The sequence below is a fragment of the Pseudorasbora parva genome, chromosome 6, assembly GCF_024679245.1.
Source record: "Pseudorasbora parva isolate DD20220531a chromosome 6, ASM2467924v1, whole genome shotgun sequence".
Taxonomy (NCBI): domain Eukaryota; kingdom Metazoa; phylum Chordata; class Actinopteri; order Cypriniformes; family Gobionidae; genus Pseudorasbora; species Pseudorasbora parva.
The window spans coordinates 39,361,275-39,382,571 of NC_090177.1; the positions used below are offsets into that span (position 1 = coordinate 39,361,275).

The 21,297-nt window shown below is 42.3% G+C and overlaps 1 protein-coding gene across 8 annotated transcripts in view; it reads left to right on the plus strand.

The window, feature by feature from the left end:
- Positions 1-21,297, plus strand: part of nav1a (neuron navigator 1a) — a 216,824-nt gene that overhangs the window by 162,726 nt on the left and 32,801 nt on the right. For all 8 annotated transcript variants that reach the window (XM_067446893.1, XM_067446894.1, XM_067446895.1 and 5 more), the window contains 3 exons: positions 1,006-1,303; positions 10,197-10,971; positions 19,088-19,522. In XM_067446893.1, the coding sequence (XP_067302994.1) occupies positions 1,006-1,303; positions 10,197-10,971; positions 19,088-19,522 (1,508 nt within the window). The remainder of the gene's footprint in view (positions 1-1,005; positions 1,304-10,196; positions 10,972-19,087; positions 19,523-21,297) is intronic.

The window sequence follows — 21,297 nt, forward strand, 5'->3', positions numbered from 1 at the left end:
GCGATACCATATGTGGTCATATGCATATTTAAAATGACGTGTATAATGTTAATAATAATATTATTATCAATGTCGAAAACCATTGTGATGTATAATATTTTTGTGGAAGATTTTGGGATTAACTCTTTCCCTGTCAAACACGGAATTTTCCGTTATTTGTGAGAAAACGCTTCCCTGCCAAAAACTTAATTTTGCAGGTTTCTGCGTTTTCACTGCCAGACGCAACGGGGCGCTATTACAAATCTTCTGAATGAGCACAGGATCTCCTGATCAAAACACACGTGAGGAAGACGCAGTAAAACAAGCGATCGTATGTAAGCAGATGCATATGTATCATATGTAATCAATAGTCGACCCAGGATGAGCTATAGGACAGAAGCTTTAGAGGTGTTGATGGACTTGATCTGCTCCCTCTATGTTTTGATCATCATTCTGAATATGATCTGGATGTAGTCTTTGACAAAAACTTGATTTTCTAAACTTTTTTGCTCAAAATTACGCTTTTTTTATGAAACACCACATTCACTTACCCACAAGAATGCATGAAGCTATAAAAACGTGTTATATAGATATATATATATATCACATGTTATAGCTTCATGCATATACTATATAATGTGTGTGTGTGTGTGTGTGTGTGTGTGTGTGTGTGTGTGTGTGTGTGTGTGTGTGTGTGTGTGTGTGTGTGTGTGTGTGTGTGTGTGTGTGTGTGTGTGTGTGTGTGTGTGTGTGTGTGACATTATCACATTATCAAAAATGCTGGTGGTGGCTGGAATCTTTCGTCAAAAACTCTGTCGGGGAAAGAGTTAAAATAAACAAAATAATAATAAAATAAAAAAACACGTCTCTAGACCTAGATCTTTTATCATTCCACTGACCTGCGTCTCATGTTTTTAACAGCAGAAACATGTTCTGTGTGAACCAGCCCAAATTTAAGCACTTCAGTGTGTTTTTATTAATATTTTTAACCTGAAATAGTCGTCATCTCGTCGTCTCTTCCCACAGTTGCGCACTGATGCCGAGAAACGCTCGATGGTTGAAAGTGGCCTTTCCTGGTACAGCGAGGAGGGGAAGGCTCAATGCCGGAACGAGGGAGTATACGACACGGGCAGCCTTAAGGCCGAGTCATCAAGCAAGTGGAAAAAGAGCAGATCGCAGGATGACGCGGCAGTCAAGGGTGAACTGAGGAAACCGCAGACGCTTGGCCACCCGCCCAGCGGACTGAAGAACAGCCGTAACCCTCCAGTAGGCGTGACCTCACCCATCACGCACACCTCACAGAGCATGCTCAAAGTGCCAGGAGGTGAGTGATATCACACACAGACACACATACAGCTGCTGGTATGGAAACACACCCTAAAACATGCAACACATGTCATCATCTCCCATGATTCTTGACGTTCCTGCCTCTACATCTTCCCAAAGAGTATTTAAATATAAATCTAGATAAAGTTTTTTTTACACAAACTTGATTTTTAACAGTAATGCTATCTTTTATAATATTGATTATTTTTTGTAATTTATCAGCAATAACATGAACATAGTTATCAGCGTGTCATGCTGATTTTTAATATGAGAAATGTTTGAGCTCACAAAGAGATCTTTCACTTTTGATTTCTAATTTGAAGCATAAAATGTCTAAATTTGCTCTCCATGTAATTTCATTGTGGTCTAGACAAAACAGTCAAGATATTAAAGAGATCTCTTTGGTGATTATTCTTTTCTTCTGGGGTTTAATGTTATCGTTTGAGAGTATTAGGTGAGCTTTGAGTCAACAAACCGTGAAGTGATTACAGAGTCCAGTATCAATGGCTTTGACCTCATCTAGAAACAAAGGCACTCTTCTTATCTGCTTTATCTTTGAATGCGGCCCTCTATCTCAATGGCAAACCCAGTTGATGTCAATTAGTGCTGGATCATTAGATTCAATGCAGAGCTCCAACAAAGCCTGATTCTGCTGCTGGCATGGGTGGAAGAGCTGCTAGAGAAAGACGCCCTGTTCGGCTCAGTGCTGAAGCGGAGGGTTGGCACCAGATCTCGACAGCTGTTATCCTCCACCCGGGCAGGGGGGTTGGGTATGGACATGATAACTGCTCTTGAAACCCTAAATCGCCCAACACCACTCCACTATTCCTCTGATTATTTTAATCAGCCAGTTGGATGGATGGATGGATGGATGGATGGATGGATGGATGGATGGATGGATGAGGATGGATGGATGAGGATGGATGGATCTATAGATAGATAGATGGATGGATGGATGGATAGGTGGATGGATGGATAGATGAGGATGGATCTATAGATGGATGGATGGATGGATGGGTGGATGGATGGATGGATGGATGGATGGATGGATGGATGGATGGATGGATGGATGGATGGATGGATGGATGGATGGATGGATGGATGGATGGATAGATGAATAGATGAGGATGGATCTATAGATAGATAGATAGATAGATGGATGGATGAGGATGGATCTATCGATAGATAGATAGATAGATAGATAGATAGATAGATAGATAGATAGATAGATAGATAGATAGATAGATAGATAGATAGATAGATAGATAGATAGATAGATAGATAGATAGATAGCCATTACCAGCAAAGCGAGAGGCACAGTGGGGAACACAGCGTTCAGGCAGCTGGACCTGAAAGAAACCATCTGGATGCTGTACTGTACGTGTTGGAAAATCAACCCATTTATCCACAAAAAGAAAACACAAAGCACGTCACGATGTCACTTTAATGAAAGACAGCCATGTTTGGTCTTTCATTCAGTCAGTGTGTGTTGACATGTAGCCAGCGCGTCAACACTCGTTCATATGTCTGCCATTCGTGCGGTGTCCAATGCGGTCCAGCTTTCAAGCGCACAGAAGAGGATGAATGACAGACGGATGAAATTTAAGCATTTGCACCCAGTGAACTGCGCAACTCGATCTGCTTTATTCAGGAAACACGCATTCGATTTCTGCCCAAATGACACGTTTCAGTGAAGCGGTCATGTCCGCTACTACAAGCAATCTGTTTTCTTGACTACCAAAAAATGGGAATTTCTTGAAATCAAAGATTTTTGTTCTAATATCTGGTTGTTACTCACAGTGTGACACCGCGTTATTCTTGCTGCTGTAGGTTATGTTCATGAATTAGAACTGAATTAGGTGTCTTTTTTGCCTTTTTATGCTAATGATAGATTACTTTCCCTGATTTTTAAAAATGTTTTTCAAAAACATTCTCACATCAGCTACATTTATGAATTGCATTAAAACAGTAATGTTGTGAAATATGATTACTAATTTTAATTTAAAATGATTGTTTCTATTGTAATATTTTAAAATGTAATCTATTCCTGTGATCAAAGCTGAATCATCATTACGCCAGTCTTCAGTGTCATATGATCCTTCAGAAATCATTCTAATATGATGCTCAACAAACATTTCTGATTGCAATAATAATGTGTTCAATAATAAATCTTACTATTTTCTTTTTATTTACACCCAAATCCCTTGCTAGAACAAGACTTAAATGCCATTTCTGTCTGTCTGTCAGTCATGTGTGAACTTCTGAGGAATAATGCCAAACGTTTGCAGAAGACAATAGAAAACAGCAATAAGATATTTATTTTAATGCTGGTAAACAGTTAAAAACATGCCCCCCCCCAATCATTTTTCATGATGCTATAGCAAAACATCTTTTTTTTTACCACTTCCTCGTCTTTTATGAAAGAGTTCATCAATGCGAACTGCAGTGAATGTGCCAGATACGAATCAATTCATCATTAGTGTCAGACTGAGTCTTTTTGCTTGATTTATTAAAAGAATCAGCTCTTCTCTATCACATTTATTAAACCCTTCAACGTATACTTTGGGTCTTAAGTGTCCCGAGACATCATTCACAGCCCTCCTCCTCATTCATTTTTTTTTAAGTCAGATATCAACCTTCTTAGTATGTCTCAATAATTTAATTATAAACAATATAACAAGAACAAAATGTATAAAAAATGCCTGTTTTCCCATTCATTTCTTGTATAAACTGTATAGGGTCGCTAACGACCCGAGGTGTGTAACAGTGTAAGTATATTTTTTTCTGCACAACAATAATTGAATCTCTGAGGACTGAATAAGTGCAGTTCACCGTTATTCCTCAAGGTGGCGATGTCTGACACAATGATGAAGTGACGTTTCACTCATAGTTAGCGCAGGCAGAAAACAAAAGAATAGGAAGAATCATCAGCAAAAGTTGAAATGTCTCAGAGATTTACTGCAGAGCGAGAACTGAACGCAGTCAAATATTACTGTCACTGTCACTGATGGTGGATCTGCTGAAGAAGCTGTCGGAGAGCTAAATATTGATTCTGAAGATGTTGAAGATGATAGTTTTGAGAATATGTTTGAGATGGTGAATATGAGGCAGATGCTGAATGAACTCACATGAGCTCTGATGAGGACAGTGATGATGATGATGATGATGATGATGATGGGATAACACATCTGCTCAAACTGAACCCTCACAAGCTCCAAAAGGTCACAAAATATGCTTTATTTTATTCTTCTGTAACTGTTACTCTAATATCAGGAGAGTTTTATATTATCGCAACAGGTAGAGATCCATCTGTGTTAGATATAGATCCGGGTCACTGAAGACCCCAATATGTAATAATCATTGGTGAAACATTCATGCATTTAAGGGTTAAGCTCACATCTTATCTATAACTTTTGAATATCTCATGAGTCGACAGAAGAAAAAAAATAATGAACGTGCAGGTCTCTAAGTCGTTGTCAGACAAACCAAATGCAAGCAGAACTGCGAAAACTGTCTGAATGCTTTAGTGAAGTGGCTTGTCCCAGAGACAGTGGAGCAAAAGCAGTCATTAGTCTTTCAGCAGGAGTGTAGACGTTACCGACCGGCAAGCCAAACGTCTGTGTCAGCGCGATCTGTCTCTCCCTGTGGACAGACACTTTGATTGGATAGACTGAAGGCACGAGATGGCACTGGAAACATGATTATACCCACATGTTGTAACAGAGAGAATTAGTTCCAGCTATTATTCAATGTTTTCCTTAAGATTTATCATCCACTGGAATTGGATCTCAGATATTCCATATTTGAAAATACAGTTATATAATTGGGAACCTCAATCCCTGTCATGCGAGATGTGTCTGAAATACAGCCTCGTATACTGGAAGAGAAATGAGCCGATCAATCTTATTTATGGGATCTCATTCCTCAGACAGAGTGACGATAATTCTCTCCGCCTGATCAATCCCTATGGCTGCAGCACGAGCTGATCTCATGGATTTTAAAGGCTGCGATAAAAGAGTCCCGTATTTAAGCACAGATCAGTGTTTTAGACTGAATCGTTTAAGTGGAAGAATCACCTCAGTGAGCGAACTCGTTTTCTGAAGTCTCTTGTGAAGCGTGCAACTGATCTCCTGCATTCAAAGACTGACTTTAGCACGAGTAAATAGCGTTATGAAGATGCACTGTTGTTTTTCCTGAGTTTTCACACATGCGATAAGGTATGCTCACACACGCATGAGCATAGTATGCACACAGACAGATTTTTAGTAGATGCACATTAGTTATGGGCCCTTTCGTTTTGCTAAGCTTCAAATACTTTTTTGAGGGTTTCGAAACAGTGACTCAGAGCATGGATCAACCTGCTAAAGTCACGATTTAAGTAAACGAGTTTCGAAATGTGTCTAAATGTAAATGGTAGACCACTAGGGGGCGATGACTCTGTCAACTATTTAATATGAATTTGTATACATCTTAAATGACACATAATAAAAGGAAGACTTTTAGTTATTAGACCCTTATTGGCTCTTATTATCTCTTATTTGGAATGCATCCAAAATCGCATACTCTCTTGAGTAGGTACTCATTACTTCATGGCCACTAAAAAAGTATGTTCCATAAAGTATGAGTGTGTGTAGTACGAATGTAATCTGGAAGTACTGCATTTGCCATGTTGTCATTATCATCTAACCAACCAGCACCAGTTGCGTCGCTTTTAGCCTAGAAATCTAGAATAGCTGTAGCAAATCTAATTTGCAGTGAGTGTTGTCTAGCAACTCTCCCATAGACTTGTGAGCTGGAAAAAACAAACTCTAGTCAGGCCCATCCCATCGAGTCAGTGGGCGGACTAAACATAATGACGGCAGACTTGTGGAGGTTCCACGTGCTTCTAGTAAACACAGAAACTGGCGAACGGCGGCAGTCTTTCGAATCAGCTTTGACCGTGACTCTGGAAGACTTGGAGTTAAGCTTTTCTCTGAGAAAAGGACAAAGAACGGCACTGAAGTCATTCTTAAGAACAGAAGATGTCTTCAGCTTTCCCGACCGGATACGGTGAAAGTTTAATCTGTCAACGAGCTCTGCTTCACCTTCGTTGCTCTGGTTGGTGTAGCGCTATCCTATCGCGTGCAGAGGGAGTTTGAAAGACAACCGTTTATCCCGCCCCTCAGATTGAGCTGTCAATGGTGAGTTTCCAGACCAAACATCTTGATGTGGGTCTGGCTTGTCAGGCTAGCGTCGCTTCACTACCATTCACAAATCATCTCCCGTGGCATCATGGGATTGTAAAGTGTCCATCATATGCACACTTTAGAATCTCACTGGAAGTAGTAGGTCATGGGGGTACTTTTTGTCTACTCTTTTATGAGTACTGTGAATTCAGACATACTAATTTTGTCACATAAGTCGCATTTCCACCGCAGGAACTTTCCCTATATATATATATGCACCCTAGCGGCAGCAAATCTAATCTGCCCGTGAGTGTCGTCTAGCAACTCTCAATACCTTCTGAGTTGTAATAGCCAAACTCTTGCCGGGCCAATCACATCGTTTATAGAGTCGGTGGGCGGGGCTTAACATAATGACGGCCGAGTTGCGTTTGTGTGCTTCTAGTAAACACAGAAACTGGCGAACGGCGGACTTTCGAATCAGCTTTGACCGTGACTCTGGAAGACTTGGAGTTAAGCTTTTCTCTGAGAAAAGAACAAAGAGCGGCACTGAAGTCATTCTTAAGAAGGGAAGATGTGTTCAGAGTTTAGCCGACCGGATACGGCGAATGTTTAATCTGTCAACAAGCTCTGCTTCACCTTCGTTGTTCTGGTTGGTTGTAGCGCTATCCTGTCGCGTGCAGAGGGAGTTTGAAAGACAACCGTTTATCCGCCCCTCAGATTGAGCCCTGTCTATGGTGAGTTTCCAGACCAAACATCTTGATGTGGGTCTGGCTTGTCAGGCTATATATATATATATATATATATATATATATATATATATACATATACTTCATATTTAATGATATTAGGTGATTTGTTACTGTTATTTGTGCACATTTTAGCTTTCACCCCTCCCTTTCGAAGCTCAGGTGAGACAGCACAGGTGGCTGACACAGGACAAAGATGTCGTCATCTGAGACAGCAGAGAGGAGCTAGCGCTCTGTAGAGCAGTTTGTCTGTTTAGGTCTATTGTAGAAACATTGTGTGTCGTGTTGAGCGCTTTCAAAAAAATTTTCCTTTTGCAGAGCAATTGGTTTAACGTTTTGAAACACTTTGTTTCCACGCATATATATTTAACTTGCGCATTTGCCTCAAATTTTTCTGCACTTAATTTGACCACAAGTTGGTAACACTGGCCTCAGCCTTTCCCTGTGTTTGAATAATGCCCTCTCTGCCATATAGTGGGCAAAAAACAGTATGCAAAAAGAGTAGTATCCAAATAGAAGTAAATCACTTGAGTCATGAAACTTTAGAAGGCGCAGGCTGATCCTTAACTCAGTCTGCTTGCAATCACACCATTCTCTATAAAGCAAAGCGGATTAGTTGCTGCTGTATCAGTAGCCAATGAGCTCTCTGCTCAACCTTTCAAATACTTGGTTAGCATTTTCTGTAGCAGTTGGAGCGTGCTTTCAGAAAACCCTCCAGCTTCCTCAGCTCCACCCGTATAGATCTGTTACAGGTAATTCATTTATGCTATATTGTACAGCAGCAGCATGTCTTACTTGCTCACAGCAGCGTGTTGTGTATGTATTAGCAGTAGCAAGTCATGTATGCACTGTGCATTGTGTTCGTGTTAACTGAAGTATACTTCAGGCTTTAGAGTAGTAATTGCTCACCTCTAAACAAATCACTTGAGTATGAGGGAGGTTGCATTTTTTGAATTCTGAACCCTAAGTTTGAGCAATAGTTATAATGATGTTTGCATTAGCAGACACCACTAATAACAGTCAAATGCTGGATGTCAGGGAAATGGATCTTAATTATGCCACATTGGACTGGCACATTGTTATTTTAGGACACAATCTTGTATAATAAGACCATGTTTAACACAAACAAGCCAGCCATTACAGTGCTGTTGTATCAGGATACCAAATTACATCTCCATTCCTCTTCTCGCAGCTGTATCTGTCAGTTTGATAGCTTAATGGTCAGACTCTTTTTTTACCCCATTTTCCATTGACTTTCTCTTTCTGACTCAGTTTTACTGTTTACCTCCAGTCTAAACAAACATGTAAAAAATGTGTCTTGCTCCCATGTATCCTTTGATATGGTCATGCTAGCATTTAATCCAGTCATAGTCTGCTAATGGCCTACATCTTTCCAACTCAACATATTTATCTAATCTTCATCTCAAGTTAATGTCAGCTGTATTTACTTGTGTTGGCCGTTGTCCTGGGTGGCAATAGTGTGAATTACAGCACCTTGTGACAGATGAAATACACGCTGTATTTCACTGTTATGCTATTTTTATTTGTTGTGTGGTCTGCTAATTAAGCCATTTAAATGCTTAAGCTACTCCAGAAAGTTTTTGTTTTTTTTGCATACCATGGATGGTTTTGTTATAGTAAAGCCAATTTTTCCCATTCGTGCGGAGATTGCACTAGCATTTTGGCCCTCATTTTTCCGTATATTTATAAATATCTCTGAGATGATCCAGATGGCCAACAGGGTGGGCTTTGCAAGTTCACCCATTTCATGTTGTCAGTACTGTAACAGTTTTGCCATACCCATTCCCTTTGTTTCTTAAATAGCTCCATGACTTCAAGGGTTCTTTAAGTTAAGGTCTTACATATTCAGCCTGTCATGTTACAGTTGAGTGAATGGAAGTCAGCAGCATAAGCAGTAAAGTCTTTTAACTCATGATGGATTGAATCCATATACTGCATTATTCTAATGAAGGAGCTTGTGCATCTGTGTGTGTGTGTGTGTGTGTGTGTGTGTGTGTGTGTGTGTGTGTGTGTGTGTGTGTGTGTGTGTGTGTGTGTGTGTGTGTGTGTGTGTGTGTGTGTGTGTGTGTGTGTGTGTGTACATTTGTAATGAAGTGTAAAAGCTTACTTCAAAGCAGGGTTCGGTTAGAGGTTGCATTAGAGGTCTTTCCTAGGAAAACTTCCCCTAGGAATCCCCTCAGCTCCATTATTTTAGTGAACTAGATTATTTCACTCAATTGCTTAAGGTGTTCTCTTAAGTGGTTACTCTGTTTTTTAATGTTTGCTGTGTAATTGTAACCCCTCCCGAACCATCCGCTCCAAGCAGGACTCAAACCCGGGTCCACCAGCATGAGTCGGATGCTCTAACAAGGAAGCCAAAGGCTGCAACCTCTAGCGTTAGTCTCTAGAGCGTCTCTTGAGGTCAGAGGTGTGAGGTTTACTCGCACAGCAACTACTATCTGTCCTCCATTACACTCACCCCCCTAAACCTCACTCCCATCTGGGTCATGGCACCATTGTAACCCCTCCTTTTCGAACCGCCCACTCCAAGCAGGACTCGAACCCAGGTCCGCCATCATGAGAGTCAGACGCTCTAACAAGGAGGATAAAGGCTGCAACCTCTAGTGTCAGTCACTAGAGCGTCTCTTGAAGTCAGAGGAATAAGCCTCACTCGCACAGAAACTACTAGATGGCCTCTGTTACATAATAACAAAGTGGTTTTTAGAGCATTTCTCCATGATTGCCAGGGTGTTTTGATTGGTTTTTAGGTTTTTGATAGGCAGGTCTTTATGACATTATGGTTTGATATGATAGGCAAAAACTTATGGGCAAAAAATCGTTTTCCAACCTCCAATTCGCAGTGTGATTTTGATTTAATGGGATCACATTTAAAATGTTTAAAAAACCTTTCAAGACTCTTCTTAATAATTCTTCTTGATTGTGGTAAGACATGTCTGATTGTGTTTATTTGTGTTTGCAGTTCCAAAGAACGATCAGCGAGTCGTGGATAAAGCCAAAATGGCAGTGAAAACATCGGGATTACAACGCTCCAGTTCGGATGCGGGGAAAGATCGCGGTGAACACCGAAAACCTCCCTCCGGTCTTGTTCGTCCCTCTGCCGGCACAACAAATTCATTTGGTTACAAGAAAACTGTTCCAACTACTGGCACTGCCACTGTGCTAACAACTGGTGGAAACATTGTTTCCGGAGATTCTGCAAATGGGAGCAAAACTCCTAAATCCTCTGGTATCCCAGTGAAACCATCTGCTGGTGGTGTAGGTGGAGGACGAAAAATCAGCCTTGATGTATCAAACTGTGATCAAGGCTTCATGGCTCCGAATGCACGCAACAACATCCAGTATCGGAGTCTTCCAAGACCTGCTAAGTCCAGCACCTTGAGTCTGACGGGAGGACGGCCAGGCGTTCGCCCTGTCAGCAGCAATATGGACGCTGGTCTGCAGGGCCTAAAAACTGTCCCCACCCCGTCTAGACTGAAGGAACCAGGCAGTGTGAAGAGTTCCCATCGGGCCAGTACAGGAGGGTGCGGTCCAGTCAATCAGACGGACCGTGAGAAGGAGAAGGCCAAAGCCAAGGCAGTGGCGTCTGACTCTGAGTGTGGCGGAGGGGGCTCGCTAAAGAATGGCACATTGACACCAACACAGAGTGCACTGGAGCCTCCTTCCAAGCTATTGGGACTTCGGCAACCATCCAGCCTGGGCAAATATTCAGAGCTGCCCTCTCCCAACTCTCAGAGGTGAGAAAAACATCCTTCATCTAGCTTATGCCCCACATCTGCTGTTATTGCCTGGGGTTTTGCACTTGTCTTTCCATTACAAGAAAATCTATACATGAAATTTAGCAAATTTAAAACTCATCTATGCTAAAAACCACCACACCTGTCCCTAACTTTACCCTTAAACTTACCCACACCACCACACCTGTCCCTAACTTTACCCTTAAACTGACCCACACCACCACACCTGTCCCTAACTTTACCCTTAAACTTACCCACACCACCACACCTGTCCCTAACTTTACCCTTAAACTGACCCACACCACCACACCTGTCCCTAACCTTACCCTTAAACTTACTCACACCACCACACCTGTCCCTAACTTTACCCTTAAACTTACTCACACCACCACACCTGTCCCTAACTTTACCCTTAAACTTACCCACACCACCACACCTGTCCCTAACTTTACCCTTAAACTGACCCACACCACCACACCTGACCCTAACTTTACCCTTAAACTGATCCACACCACCACACCTGACCCTAACTTTACCCTTAAACTGATCCACACCACCACACCTGACCCTAACTTTACCCTTAAACTCACCCACACCACCACACCTGACCCTAACTTAACCCTTAAACTTACCCACACCACCACACCTGACCCTAACTTTACCCTTAAACTGACCCACACCACCACACCTGACCCTAACTTTACCCTTAAACTGACCCACACCACCACACCTGACCCTAACTTTACCCTTAAACTGACCGACACCACCACACCTGACCCTAACTTTACCCTTAAACTTACCCACACCATCACACCTGACCCTAACTTTACCCTTAAACTGACCCACACCACCACACCTGACCCTAACTTTACCCTTAAACTTACCCACACCATCACACCTGACCCTAACTTTACCCTTAAACTCACCCACACCACCACACCTGACCCTAACTTTACCCTTAAACTGACCCACACCACCACACCTGACCCTAACTTTACCCTTAAACTGACCCACACCACCACACCTGACCCTAACTTTACCCTTAAACTTACCCACACCACCACACCTGCCCCTAACTTTACCCTTAAACTGACCCACACCACCACACCTGACCCTAACTTTACCCTTAAACTGACCCACACCACCACACCTGTCCCTAACTTTACCCTTAAACTCACCCACACCACCACACCTGCCCCTAACTTTACCCTTAAACTTACCCACACCACCACAACTGTCCCTAACTTTACCCTTAAACTGACCCACACCAACACACCTGACCCTAACTTTACCCTTAAACTGACCCACACCAACACACCTGTCCCTAACTTTACCCTTAAACTTAGCCACACCACCACACCTGTCCCTAACTTTACCCTTAAACTTACCCACACCACCACACCTGTCCCTAACTTTACCCATACACTTACCCACACCACCACACCTGTCCCTAACTTTACCCTTAAACTGACCCACACCACCACACCTGTCCCTAACTTTACCCTTAAACTCACCCACACCACCACACCTGCCCCTAACTTTACCCTTAAACTTACCCACACCACCACACCTGTCCCTAACTTTACCCTTAAACTGACCCACACCAACACACCTGACCCTAACTTTACCCTTAAACTGACCCACACCAACACACCTGTCCCTAACTTTACCCTTAAACTTACTCACACCACCACACCTGTCCCTAACTTTACCCTTAAACTTACCCACACCACCACACCTGTCCCTAACTTTACTCATACACTTACCCACACCACCACACCTGTCTCTAACTTTACCCTTAAACTTACCCACACCACCACACCCGACCCTAACTTTACCCTTAAACTTACCCACACCACCACACCTGACCCTAACTTTACCCTTAAACTTACTCACACCACCACATCTGTCCCTAACTTTACCCTTAAACTGACCCACACCACCACACCTGTGTCTAACTTTACCCTTAAACTGACCCACACCACCACACCTGACCCTAACTTTACCCTTAAACTGATCCACACCACCACACCTGACCCTAACTTTACCCTTAAACTCACCCACACCACCACACCTGACCCTAACTTTACCCTTAAACTTACCCACACCACCACACCTGACCCTAACTTTACCCTTAAACTGACCCACACCACCACACCTGACCCTAACTTTACCCTTAAACTTACCCAAACCACCACACCTGACCCTAACTTTACCCTTAAACTGACCCACACCACAACACCTGACCCTAACTTTACCCTTAAACTTACCCACACCATCACACCTGACCCTAACTTTACCCTTAAACTGACCCACACCACCACACCTGTCCCTAATTTTACCCTTAAACTCACCCACACCACCACACCTGCCCCTAACTTTACCCTTAAACTTACCCACACCACCACACCTGTCCCTAACTTTACCCTTAAACTGACCCACACCAACACACCTGACCCTAACTTTACCCTTAAACTGACCCACACCAACACACCTGTCCCTAACTTTACCCTTAAACTGACCCACACCACCACACCTGTCCCTAACTTTACCCTTAAACTTACCCACACCACCACACCTGTCCCTAAGTTTACCCTTAAACTTACCCACACCACCACACCTGTCCCTAACTTTACCCTTAAACTTACCCACACCACCACACCTGACCCTAACTTTACCCTTAAACTTACCCACACCACCACACCTGTCTCTAGCTTTACCCTTAAACTTACCCACACCAACACACCTGTCCCTAACTTTACCCTTAAACTTACCCACACCACCACACCTGACCCTAACTTTACCCTTAAACTGACCCACACCATCACACCTGACCCTAACTTTACCCTTAAACTGACCCACACCACAACACCTGTCCCTAACTTTACCCTTAAACTTACCCACACCACCACACCTGTCTCTAACTTTACCCTTAAACTTACCCACACCACCACACCTGACCCTAACTTTACCCTTAAACTTACCCACACCACCACACCTGTCTCTAACTTTACCCTTAAACTTACCCACACCACCACACCTGACCCTAACTTTACCCTTAAACTTACCCACACCACCACACCTGACCCTAACTTTACCCTTAAACTGACCCAAACCATCACACCTGACCCTAACTTTACCCTTAAACTGACCCACACCACAACACCTGTCCCTAACTTTACCCTTAAACTGACCCACACCACCACACCTGTCTCTAACTTTACCCTTAAACTGACCCACACCACCACACCTGTCCCTAACTTTACCCTTAAACTGACCCACACCATCACACGTGACCCTAACTTTACCCTTAAACTGACCCACACCACCACACCTGTCACTAACTTTACCCTTAAACTGACCCACACCATCACACGTGACCCTAACTTTACCCTTAAACTGACCCACACCACCACACCTGACCCTAACTTTACCCTTAAACTTACCCACACCTCCACACCTGTCCCAAACTTTACCCTTAAACTTACCCACACCACCACACCTGACCCTAACTTTACCCTTAAACTTACCCACACCACCACACCTGATCCTAACTTTACCCTTAAACTGACCCACACCACCACACCTGTCCCTAACTTTACCCTTAAACTCACCCACACCACCACACCTGCCCCTAACTTTACCCTTAAACTGACCCACACCACCACACCTGATCCTAACTTTACACTTAAACTGACCCACACCACCAGACCTGATCCTAACTTTACCCTTAAACTCACCCACACCACCACACCTGACCCTAACTTTACCCTTAAACTGACCCACACCACCACACCTGACCCTAACTTTACCCTTAAACTTACCCACACCATCACACCTGACCCTAACTTTACCCTTAAACTGACCCACACCACCACACCTGTCCCTAATTTTACCCTTAAACTCACCCACACCACCAACCCTGCCCCTAACTTTACCCTTAAACGTACCCACACCACCACACCTGTCCCTAACTTTACCCTTAAACTGACCCACACCAACACACCTGACCCTAACTTTACCCTTAAACTGACCCACACCAACACACCTGTCCCTAACTTTACCCTTAAACTGACCCACACCACCACACCTGTCCCTAACTTTACCCTTAAACTTACCCACACCACCACACCTGTCCCTAACTTTACCCTTAAACTTACCCACACCACCACACCTGACCCTAACTTTACCCTTAAACTTACCCACACCACCACACCTGTCTCTATCTTTACCCTTAAACTGACCCACACCAACACACCTGTCCCTAACTTTACCCTTAAACTTACCCACACCACCACACCTGACCCTAACTTTACCCTTAAACTGACCCACACCATCACACCTGACCCTAACTTTACCATTAAACTGACCCACACCACAACACCTGTCCCTAACTTTACCCTTAAACTTACCCACACCACCACACTTGTCTCTAACTTTACCCTTAAACTTACCCACACCACCACACCTGACCCTAACTTTACCCTTAAACTTACCCACACCACCACACCTGACCCTAACTTTACCCTTAAACTTACCCACACCACCACACCTGACCCTAACTTTACCCTTAAACTGACCCAAACCATCACACCTGACCCTAACTTTACCCTTAAACTGACCCACACCACAACACCTGTCCCTAACTTTACCCTTAAACTGACCCACACCACCACACCTGTCTCTAACTTTACCCTTAAACTGACCCACACCACCACACCTGTCTCTAACTTTACCCTTAAACTGACCCACACCACCACACCTGTCCCTAACTTTACCCTTAAACTGACCCACACCACCACACCTGTCCCTAACTTTACCCTTAAACTTACCCACACCACCACACCTGTCTCTAACTTTACCCTTAAACTTACCCACACCACCACACCTGACCCTAACTTTACCCTTAAACTTACCCACACCACCACACCTGACCCTAACTTTACCCTTAAACTGACCCACACCACCACACCTGTCTCTAACTTTACCCTTAAACTGACCCACACAACACCACCTGTCCCTAACTTTACCCTTAAACTGACCCACACCACCACACCTGTCCCTAACTTTACCCTTAAACTGACCCACACCATCACACGTGACCCTAACTTTACCCTTAAACTGACCCACACCACCACACCTGTCACTAACTTTACCCTTAAACTGACCCACACCATCACACGTGACCCTAACTTTACCCTTAAACTGACCCACACCACCACACCTGTCTCTAACTTTACCCTTAAACTGACCCACACCACCACACCTGACCCTAACTTTACCCTTAAACTTACCCACACCACCACACCTGACCCTAACTTTACCCTTAAACTGACCCAAACCATCACACCTGACCCTAACTTTACCCTTAAACTGACCCACACCACAACACCTGTCCCTAACTTTACCCTTAAACTGACCCACACCACCACACCTGTCTCTAACTTTACCCTTAAACTGACCCACACCACCACACCTGTCTCTAACTTTACCCTTAAACTGACCCACACCACCACACCTGGCCCTAACTTTACCCTTAAACTGACCCACACCACCACACCTGTCCCTAACTTTACCCTTAAACTTACCCACACCACCACACCTGTCTCTAACTTTACCCTTAAACTTACCCACACCACCACACCTGACCCTAACTTTACCCTTAAACTTACCCACACCACCACACCTGACCCTAACTTTACCCTTAAACTGACCCACACCACCACACCTGTCTCTAACTTTACCCTTAAACTGACCCACACAACACCACCTGTCCCTAACTTTACCCTTAAACTGACCCACACCACCACACCTGTCCCTAACTTTACCCTTAAACTGACCCACACCATCACACGTGACCCTAACTTTACCCTTAAACTGACCCACACCACCACACCTGTCACTAACTTTACCCTTAAACTGACCCACACCATCACACGTGACCCTAACTTTACCCTTAAACTGACCCACACCACCACACCTGATCCTAACTTTACCCTTAAACTGACCCACACCACCACACCTGTCCCTAACTTTACCCTTAAACTCACCCACACCACCACACCTGCCCCTAACTTTACCCTTAAACTTACCCACACCACCACACCTGATCCTAACTTTACCCTTAAACTGACCCACACCAACACACCTGCCCCTAACTTTACCCTTAAACTCACCCACACCACCACACCTGCCCCTAACTTTACCCTTAAACTGACCCACACCACCACACCTGATCCTAACTTTACCCTTAAACTGACCCACACCACCACACCTGATCCTAACTTTACCCTTAAACTGACCCACACCATCACACCTGTCCCTAACTTAATTTTTTTTAATGCAATATGAGCACTATAAGTACATTTTACTTATTTTTTTATATAACAACACACCAGTTAAGGCCACCTAACCCTTACGCAACAAAAATATATTTCTCAATATATTAGTTGACAATATATTTCTCAATATATTAGTTGACAATATATTTCATGTGTCTCCATATATTGTGAAATTTACATGGTAATATATCATATGATATATTATATAATAATATATTATATATGCAAGTCATATATTGCAATATATGGGACAATACTGCAATTATTGCCGTTTTCATATATTGACTAAATACATATCATTATACTATTCAATATATTGCTATGTATATTGAAATATATCCTACAATATATGAAATTATATATTGGAAGAGTCATTGTATATATATGTAAATATATATGTAAAATTATATGAGATAATATTCCTCAATGTACTGGATAATATAATCAGATTTATATGGGAACATATGTCTTAAATATATTGATTTATATTACATAGTATATAATTATCATATATATTGTATACATGTAAATATGAAATAATCTAATGTACACTGTCTGTCATATATTTTAAAATATAACAGATTAAAATATAATATAGAAATTAGGGCCGCGACTCGATTAAAAAAATTAATCTAATTAATTAGAGGCTTTGTAATTAATTAATCGCATTTTAATTGCATATAAATATTTGACCTGAGAACAATGAGAAGTAATTTTTCACATGTATTTTTAGTATCCCATTGAATAATGACTGAATACATAAGCTTAATCAACAAAATATTGTTTATTTATTTCAGTCCAGCAGACCAGTGCATGTTTGCCAGTTTAGCAAAAGCATTTTTGTGATATTTGAGGCTCAATGTGCTGCGGTGATACGCCAATTCCTTGTTGTATAGCTTGCACACAACCATGCTCTTGACGACGCTTCCATTCTTTCGTTTTTTAAAACAAAATTTCCCATCCACGGGGCCGAGCAAAGCGGTCTCATCAGCTTCTTCGTTCCATAGCTTCGTTCATGTTCACATGGTTCGTTGTTGTCGTGACTCCGGAGCATGGCTCCGGAGCGCTAGTTGGTGTTCCAGTATAATTGGTCCGTCGAAACTCATTCATTGAAAAACGTTCCGCGGTGCAAAAATAAGTGTGGTAAAAAAAATGTTTTTTTTTTTGTGTGTAATTAATTAACGCGTTAAAGTCACGTAATTAACGCGTTAAAGTCACGTAATTAACGCGTTAAAGTCACGTAATTAATTAATCTTAATTAACGCGTTAAAGTCCCGGCCCTAATAGAAATATTTTCTAAATATAGAAAATATATTGAATGTCATGCACCATCATATTTTCTAAATATAGAAAATATATTGAATGTCATGCACCATCTGATTTGGGCTATTGTTAATCAACCTCTGTAAACATATGCAGGAGCTTGCTTAACTCACAAAAAATACTTTGTTTCAATAAACATACATGAAATAATTCAGTTTTGTTTGTATATCAATGTATTTTAATATATGAATCAATATATAGCAATAGGTTGTCCATCCATATATTGCTATATATTTTCAAATATATGAGGAAGTTTCTGATACATTGAAATATATTTTCTAATGTATTGCAATATAAATTCTAGTATATTGCAATATATTTTTGTTTCGTAAGGGAATATAAAGTGGGTCAGTTTTTTTGTTTATTTTCATTGCTAACCGAAATTTCTGTTATGTCAATTGTTTTAGTGTGCTCCTAATTTGTAATTCATCTCTATATCAATGGATTCCCAGGCCCTCCAGTGCCAGATCTCTGCCCAAACCTGCTAACCTGGACAAAATCAACTCCAACAGCCTGGACATGTGTGGGATAATCAATGTGGAGGACCAGCTTCCTCCAAAAGTGCCACCCTTCTCCAAATTACAAGAGTTTTCAGGAATTAGCAGCTCAAGCTGTTTGACCCCCAGCCCGGCTCCTATCCTCAACGTCAACTCTTCCGAATGTTTCTCCAGCGCCACAGTGGGCCGAGGAGGCAGTGCTGGTGGCTCTCCCTCGCTCTACCCTCGCCTCTCTGGGCTGCATCGTAGCATGGAGTCCTTGTCTCTACAGATGAGCGTGTCTCCAGCTGGAGGCAGCGTGACGGAGCCCAGGCCTAGACACGAGGACAGAGGGACGCTTGGTGGCTGGTCAACAGGAAGCAGGATCTCGCTCACTCTCACGACAGACAGGTGAGGACGTCTCCAGTGATTCCTGAACCTCCTGTCCTGTCTGTGATCACATATGCTAAGCCCCTTTCACACTGCACGTCGGACCCGCAATATTCCCGGAACATTGCCGGGTCGCCTTCTGTGTGAAAGCAACCACGTCCCGGAACTGATTACCGAATTGAACCCGGGTCGGGACCTAGTAACATTGCGGGATTCGATCCGGGAGGAGCGCTGAGTGAACAAAAGCCAAAACTAACGCCGCAATGTGTACGTAGTTATCGTGCGACTCCTAGAGCTTGTTTTTTCAATAATACAACCCTGCAGTGCCAGAAGAGCTAGTCGGTGTTTTAAACGCAGAGAGTGTTCGTATACAAAAGAAACTAAGATTAAACAAGCAGAAACGTGCGCAAACTGGACACATGTCGAGACCACGGAGCTCCTTACTATCCGCGCTGAAGCTGAGATCGCTCGCCATTATACGTCACATCAGGATGTCACGTGTCAACTCGACCCGGGACCGTTACGGGTTGTGTGTGAAAGCGCACATATTACGGTATTTCGCTGGCAGTGTAAAATGGACCAAATCTAGCGGCCCGGGAACAAATGCCGGGTCGCATTATCCGTGTATTTGCCGGAATCGCAGTGTGAAAGGGGCTCTAGTGTACCCCTAAATGCTGACAAAATTTGCATTTAGATCCCTTGACCGCAATACAGTTCCATATCAATTTGCATAGTTAACTGTAATAATGGAAATCACAGGACTAAGAAAAAACACCATAAAGCAACTTAAAGGTTACACATGACATTTTTTTTACTAGCGAGGTAATAACAGTGCTGTTTAGAGATGCACATGTATATCGTATGTATAAATGAATTAAATGTATATATTTATTATATTATATTATATTATATTATATTATATTATATTATATTATATTATATTATATTAATTATATTATATTATATTATATTATATTATATTATATTATATTATATTATTTAGTAAAAAAAAACAGTTAATCTACATCACATAAATAAGTAAAAAGGTTAAAAAAAAACATTGCATAACTGTGGTCGTTCCCTGTCTCTGCCCTAAAACAGCAGCCGTCCCATGTAAATGAACATATTGGGTGGTGTGTTCATAGCAGCAGCTCATCGCTGGGTGTGCCAGTGGAAACATCTAAAAGCAGCTCAGTCTTCCTGTTGCCAGGCTTATTTTCACCGCAAGGTTTATACAGCTCTCTGCCACCCATTGGCCTCTTTTTTTTTGTTATTGGTTGCTTAGTCAGATTAAAAACTGGACAATAGTTCATGGCCTTAATCTTGCTCATTATTTTTATTGGGCCGCCGCAGAGGCTAATGAGGGTTATATGTCGGAGGCAGTCCTGCCTATCATTTGTTTAATTTGCAGTGACTGTACTGTAATAACATTTATATTCAGCAACTCATCTCTCTCCATCACAGCTCTCTTTATCCATTTCTTCACTAGAGCGTTATTATTGAAGAAGACGGGTCTCTATCTGTTCCTCTGGACGGAGCAGAGAAGTTTGTGATCATGTTTCTGTTTATATTTTGACCTGTTCTGAGGATTATATGAGTAGTACTGCCACAATAGTACAGCATTCTGCAGGTGGTTGCCATTTTTATAGAGTTTCAGCAGCTGTTAGCATTTTGCAATATGATTTACTAGGCCATTGATTGCTTGGGGTTCACTAAGTGGTTGTTAGCCTGTTGCTATATGCTTTCCTTTATGGCTATATGCTTGTTTTGTTGACTTTTGAAGCATGTCAGATCTC